This window comes from Lontra canadensis, unplaced genomic scaffold, assembly GCF_010015895.1.
Source record: "Lontra canadensis isolate GAN:19392208 unplaced genomic scaffold, GSC_riverotter_1.0 scaffold199, whole genome shotgun sequence".
Taxonomy (NCBI): domain Eukaryota; kingdom Metazoa; phylum Chordata; class Mammalia; order Carnivora; family Mustelidae; genus Lontra; species Lontra canadensis.
Window position 1 is genome coordinate 138,404 of NW_022631193.1, and position 7,607 is coordinate 146,010.

The window sequence follows — 7,607 nt, forward strand, 5'->3', positions numbered from 1 at the left end:
ATTTATTTATTTTAGACAGAGAGATCATAAGCAAGAGGGGAGGGTAGAGGGAGAAGCAGACTTTCCACTGAGCAGGAAGCCTGTTCCAGGACTGGATCCCAGGACCGTGGGATCATGACCTGAGTTGAAAGCAGACATTTAATACACTGAGCCACCCAGGTGCCCAGAAGAAAGACATCCTGAGTAATAAAAAACTCCTGAGTAGGGATCTACCTTCAGATTTATGTGCTGTATCTTTGGGATTTGAATGTAGAAATGTGTGGAATTGATATTGGGAAATGGAGAACACATTGACTTGAAATAAAGACTTGAATGACTCCGCAAACCTCACAAACAAGATCAATAAGAAGATACTGCAGAAAATTTGAGCCACTTAACACTTTTGAGAAAAAGAATTATATAATCCAATGGTCCTTTGGGGAAAACCCAAAAAGACTGTGTTGAATGACTGAAAAATAGAAAATCAGAATTTGTTCATAATGTCAGTGGTATAGACGCAATTTTTTTTTTTTTTCTCAAGTACTGATGAAATTTTTCAAAAGCTATTGGCAATCTTTTTTCTGAGAAGTGATTTACTCTTCTATCGGGAGACAAGGGGAGTTTTAAGTATAACATAAGTGTCTAATTCTTGCATCTGGTGGTGGGATTACAATGGTCATTCCTTGAATGTTGCACATTTAGCAGAGAATTAGGCCCAGTGACCCTTATCTGCATTAAATCAACAATCTCTTGTGTTTTTTTTCTCTCCTCTGTTCCTCTCAGCTTCTCTTCAGTCTAAGATTTTTTTCCTTTATTATTCACTGACTTTCAGTATTCTATTGTGTGCGGTCTTAGCTAACATGACTCCCCTCATCTTCTGTGTCTATCCCGTTTCCTTTAATTTCCTTTTTAATCTGTATGTATGAAAAATATCTGTAAGTATAAGTATAAAAAACTGTTTAGCTACCACTTTTCAAGATATTTTTGACAATGACTTTTTTTCCAAAATATGAGGATTTGATGATAATTTATGATGTTAATAAGGTTGTGAGGAAATTATTATACAACATATATAGAGATATAACATGCATTATATCCATAAGTGCTTAGCTCTAACATCTATACTGAGCTATTATATATTATGTACATAAAAGATAATGTATTCTTCTGAATATCCTATAACTGGGACTTTGTTTATGAAAGTTTCAACTGGAGAAGTCTGAGTTTACTGCTTGGAAATAAGTGCCTCAACAACCATAAAATGGTGTTCACTCTAGTTTCCTGTGAGAGGGCAGTAAAGAGAATGAGAGTTTGTAGTGTGGTTTCAACAAAAATTTAGGTAATGCAATACAACATAATAACATAAAATTCCTGTATCCTTTTGTTCATGTTCAGGTTGAAGCAATAAAAAAAAAAATAAAATAAAATAAACTGGAATGACTGAAGAACTATACAGGCCCTATCTCTCCACTTACTAAATTAAGTATTTCATTGCTCTGTTGATAAATAGCAATTCATAACTGTGTCTCATAAATAGAAACTACCTAGTCTTGATTAGTCCTACTGTCCCCACACTGCTATTCTTCAGTGGGGTTCTAATATGGACTAAATGAAGTGGTGATCTTGCTTATGTGAAGAGACTGTGAAGAGGTGTAGGACTAAAATAGATCAGAGTTGTTAGTGCATATGGATGGTAAAATAAAGTTATGATCAGAAACAGGGATGGCAAATGAGACCAATTATAGAGTCATTTACTCTCATTTATTAATAAAGGAGTCAAGGGCAGCAGAGTACTAAAAGATTATAACACTTCCTTAAGCAATTTATCTTTTATAAGCTACTCCAAAGAAATTTGATATATGGGTTTGAAAATAAAATAAGCTGCAGGATGGCAGCAACACTTTAGTTACTCCAATGATTCCATCTGTGTCATAGGATTGACCCTAATTAAGTAGAAAGATAAATAAGAAGACAATTAGATACAGAAAAAAAGGCACATAGCCCACGGAGTTTCTCAGACTCTGTAGCTTTCTTGGAATTCCTAATCTTCTAATTTAAAGACTAGTTAATTATATAATTTTGGTCCAACCTGAAAGAGCCAATGAATCTGGCATTCTGTGTATAATTGAAGGATGCAGACCAATTGATTAAAATCATACTTAGTAGGGAAAAAATGACCAGAGATCTGTTAGAATTAAATTAATCACACTACTTGAGGCAGGAGGGTGCTAAGGCTTCTAAGATTAATATAAGCAGCCCACAAAGTCTTTTATCCTTTTGATGCTTATCTGCCTCGCCCCAGACCAGCAATCCATTTCCACAGCCACAACATAATGTTTAGTAGATCACCCAGGCCAGCACACAACACAGGACTCTTAAACCAACCAACCCCTTTTTGCAGGAGAGGAAATGCTAGAGCAGAAAGGAAGACATCTGAACCCCAATATAAAAATCACAATGATTTCCTTTAAAATATGCCTTGATTCATTATCTATTGAATATGAACATTAAATCTCTGCTTTCATTTAATCTACATCCTAATGAGGAAAAACAAACAAAAGTCAGATAAATTAGTTTGGTGTGTAATGGGAGAAAGAATAAGAAGAATAAAAACAAAACAATATTTAGTGAGAGACCATAAAGGCTTTATGAAGCAGAAAGCATTTAGATAAGAGCCTGAAAGTATTAAGAGATTGGTCTAAGGAATAGGCAATGATCAGAAAGAACAGCTAGCAGAAACAAACTGGGTTAGAGCATACCAAGTGTGTTCCAGAAATGAGGCCAGTGTGGCTGGTGGTAAATGAGCCAAGAAGTTGGTAGGAACAAAGAGATTAAGGTAGGAGTGTGATAAGTTCCATTTTGAGCACACAGAAGATAAAATGCTCTATTATTTATGTGAAATCCAGGCAAAAAAAATCAGGCAAAACATACTTTAGAGATAGATATTAAACTATATGTTGCATGTGAGGGGTGAGGAACTATGAAAGAATATGAGGAAATCTTTTGGAAAAAATCTGTATTTTCATCTGAGTGGTAGCCACATAGGTTCAAACATGTATCAAATTCCATCCATGGTATACTTAAGATGAGTTCAGTCAACTCACCTTTCTATATGTATGTTCACTTCCATAAGAAGTTTGTACAAATATCAGGAGACAACATAATTGTAAGCCACCCCCAATAAAATTAATACATATATTTACTGATGATGTTAAAATATAAAAAATAAGTATGCAGCAATATTTTTATGCCATAGACATTTATTTCATTAGTAATTCATTTAAAACATTTTATATACTTTGACAATGTATAAAAGGACGACTTTTCTTTAATAATTTAGCAGCAGAAGAGCAAAACAAAACCAAAAAAATTTAGCAACAAGGAACATGTTGTAATCAGATTTATTTATAACATACAATACTTTATGTAACATAAAATATTATATATGTAATGTATGCATTCCTTCCCTATGAGAGAAATATATATATATTGGTTAAAAATTTTTGAGTTCATTGAAAAATCAGTGATATTAATTTCAACATTTTTCACTTATTTTGCATGCCACATGTTTATTATTTTTGAATATATTTTATTTTTAAATAATTTATATATATATATTTATTAATATGTAATGTATTACTTGTTTCAGGGGTACAGGTCTGTGATTCATCGGTCTTACACAATTTACGGTATTCACCATATAGCACATACCTTCCTCAATGTCCATTGCCCAGCTACCCCATCTCTCCCTCCCCCCTCCACTTGAGGAACCCTTAGTTTGTTTCCTAAGATAAAGAGTCTCTTATGGTTTTTCTCCCTCTGGTTTTGTCTTGTTTAATTTTTTGTCTCTTCCCAAATGATCCTCTGCTTTGTTTCTTAAATTCCACATATCAGTGAGATTGTATGATAATTGTTCTTCTCTGATTGACTTATTTCGCTTAGCACAATACCCTCTAGTTCCATCCACTTTGTTGCAAATGGCAAGATTTCTATTTGTTGAAGGCTGCATAATATCTCATTTTGTGTATATATAGATATAGATGATATAGATACAGTTATAGATATATAGAAACTACATCTTCCTTATCCATTCTTCTGTTGATGGGCATTATGCTCTTTCAATAGTCTGGCTATTGTGGACATTGCTGCTATAAACATTGGGGTGCATGTGGCCCTTCAGGTCATTACATTTTTCTCTTTGAGGTAAATACCCAGTAGTGCAATTTCTGGGTCCTAGAGTAGCTCTATTTTCAACTTTTTGAGGAAACTACATACTGTTTTCCAGAGTAGCTGAACCAGCTTGCATTCCCACCAACAGTGTAGGAGGGTTCCTCTTCCTCTGCTTCCTTATCAACATATATTGTTTCCTGGCTTGTCAATTTATTTTAAGTCTAAATGGGAACTTCTAGGGGCACCTATGTGGCTCAGTTGGTTAAGCATCTGCCTTTGGCTCAGGTCATGATTCCAGGATCCTAACATTTGTTCTGCAGGGAGCCTATTTCTCCTTCTAATCGCTGTTCATGTTCTCCCTCACTCTCTGTCTCCTTCTCTCAAATAAATGAATAACAAAATAAATAAGTGAAATCTTAAAAAATAATAGAAGGGCTCTTTTAGTGGTATTAAGCTAACAGAATTGTTTTTGCTAGACATTAATACAAAACAGGAAACTGGTCCCTTCACTTCTCTCCATTCCTATGGTCTAGACCATTAAAGCTTTAAGTTCTAACTCAAACCCTAAGTTATTAAAGTTCCACTTAAAGTTAAAAAATTTACAAAACAGGTAAAACAATGAATAGTAAAATCACGTTTTAAATCACAGTTTTTGACAAATAAAATGTACATTTTTTAGTAAATGTGGCAGAACCACATGGAAAGATTTCATTTCCCAAATATTCAAACTAAAACATCAAGCACACTTCTTTAAATGATTCCCAGAGGTGATAAGGCCCACACAAATAGAAAGAAAGGAAGCATTTTCCTTGATCATTAAAGAGAACAATAAAAGAATTAAAAAAATTATTGTGAAGGTAGGAAATAAAAAATCTGCTGTGGCATAGGGTGAAAAAAATCTCCTGAAAGAATTTCACTAAGGAAATGAAATAGATTATTTTTTTATTTTATTTTTTTAATTAATTTATTATTTTTTTTAATAAACATATATTTTTTCCCCAGGGGTACAGGTCTGCGAATCGCCAGGTTTACACACTTCACAGCACTCATCATAGCACATACCCTCCTCAATGTCCATAACCCCACCCCCTGCAACCCCCCTCCTCCCAGCAACCCTCTCTTTTGTGAGATTAAAGAGTCACTTATGGTTTATCTCCCTCCCAATCCCATCTTGCTTCATTTACTCTTCTCCTACCCCCTTAACCACCCATGTTGCATCTCCTCTCCCTCATATCAGGGAGATCATATGATAGTTGTCTAAAGAGATAGATTAATTTTATACAAAGGAAAATAGTCTAAATATAAACTAGGAGTCAACTCTCTTTTCTTCAATAGTATTTATTTTAAAATTGTATTAAGGAGGGCACGTATTGCATGAAGCACTGGGTGTGGTGCATAAACAATGAATCTTGGAACACAGAAAAAATCAAATAAATAAATAGATAAATAAATAAATAAATAATGTGTTACAAACTATATTCAAAGTTATGTTTTCACATTATAAATGTGATCTGATTTGTCTTAATAACACCCTGCAATGTCAATATTCACAAATACTAAAATTTACAGAGTGGAAAATGAGGCTTGGAGAAATTAATTATCTAAGATTACAGAGAAAAATCATGTTTGAGCCTTTTAACTATGCTTTTTGACTATACTCTAGCTTCCTTTTCCAGTAGAATGACCCATACCAGAATATCTCATGGGTATACACTTATGTAATAAGTATTATATAAAGTACTTCTAACTGATGATTTCTCAATGTTTTGTGTTTACTTGGTGTTTGAGTAATCCCATCTGTTTTCCACTAGCACATGATGCCTTCTACACTTTGGTAGACAAAATTTGTTAGGGTGATATGCTAAATTTAGTGGAAAATCTCACTGACTTCTCAGCAATTCATGAGCCTTCTTGTGACTCTTAATGTATTTCTGAAGTGATAATCCACATTACACAGTTGAGTTGACTAGTTGTTAAAATTAGATTATATGTGTCTTGGAAAACCTATGTTCTAATGATGAAACTTATTGTGTATGTTATCTACATTTACTTTTTTAAAATCACATTTAGTTAACAATAAACTTTAATATTCCTAGTTTATAAACTAAAAAAAAATATGCTCAGAGAAATACTTTTTCCATATGTAGAAATGTAGGCGTGGTGACTTAAGCTAGAAGTCCTTAATATTTCCATGTCAGTCTCTACCATTTCACATGTTGTATTCTCTACAGTGAATATATTTATCATGGAATGGGAGAATCAGACCTTCAATTCGGAATTCATCTTATTGGGAATCTTCAATCGCAGCCCCATCCACATTGTCCTCTTCTCTCTGGTCTTGGGCATCTTCACAGTGGCCTTCATTGGTAATACTGTCATGATTCTCCTCATCTACCTGGACAACCAGCTTTACACACCCATGTATTTCCTCCTCAGTCAACTATCCCTCATGGACCTCATGCTCATCTGCACCACTGTACCCAAGATGGCTTTCAATTACTTGTCTGGAAGGAAGTCCATCTCTCTGGTGGGTTGTGGAGCCCAAATATTCTTATACGTATCCCTGCTTGGAGCAGAATGTTTCTTGTTGGCTACCATGGCCTATGACCGTTATATAGCCATTTGTCACCCATTACGATACTCAGTTCTCACAAACCAGAAAATCTGTTGTATTATGGTTGTTTCTTCCTGGATTGGTGGGTTTCTTGATGGTATAATTGTCATTACAGTTGCACTGTCCTTCCCATATTGTAGTGCCCGAGAAATACCCCACTTTTTCTGTGATGTCCCTGCCCTTCTCACTCTCTCATGCACGAATACATTACTATTTGAAAGACTAATGTTTATTTGTTGTGTAATTATGCTTCTCTTTCCTGTAGCAGTAATCATTGCTTCCTATGTTCGTGTTATTATGACTGTCATTCACATGGCATCTGGAGAGGGTCGCCAAAAAGCTTTTGTTACCTGTTCCTCCCACCTCATGGTGGTAGGAATGTACTATGGAGCAGCTATTTTTATATATATGCGGCCTGTTTCTGATCGTTCCCCTACCCAGGACAAGATGGTGTCAGCCTTCTATACCATCCTTACTCCCATGCTAAACCCCCTCATCTACAGCCTCCGCAACAAAGAAGTGGCCAGAGCATTCATGAAGGTGCTGGGAAAGAGCAAGTCTGGAGAGCAAATTACCTAATTAACTTTTTTTTTAATCTTCTTTGCTTTACATTGAAATTTATGTATTCAACTAGTACAATTCAGCACCCAATATTTACCTATCTTTGTATCAATAGTTTTATAGACAATCACAGAAAGTGAAAAACTGTCCACATGCATTTTTGTTCAAATATTGTATTTCTTTTGTTATGGAAACTTCAAAGTATGGCTATAAGTAAATATTTGCTATAAGATAATAGGCACAATGTATAGTCTGTCTTATGCAGTACCAGCTAATAGCAGAG

General features: G+C 34.7%; 1 protein-coding gene across 1 annotated transcript; it reads left to right on the forward strand.

The window, feature by feature from the left end:
* Positions 1-6,394: 6,394 nt before the first annotated feature.
* LOC116861464 (olfactory receptor 2M3-like) lies at positions 6,395-7,401 on the forward strand. The gene has a single exon (XM_032848084.1). The coding sequence runs from the start codon at positions 6,395-6,397 to the stop codon at positions 7,340-7,342; it is 948 nt and encodes a 315-aa protein (XP_032703975.1). The 3' UTR covers positions 7,343-7,401.
* The last annotated feature ends 206 nt before the right edge of the window (positions 7,402-7,607 follow it).

Bases quoted from the DNA above. Each gene is read 5' to 3' on its own strand.
- LOC116861464 (XM_032848084.1), top strand. From the start codon at position 6,395: ATGGAATGGGAGAATCAGACCTTCAATTCGGAATTCATCTTATTGGGA.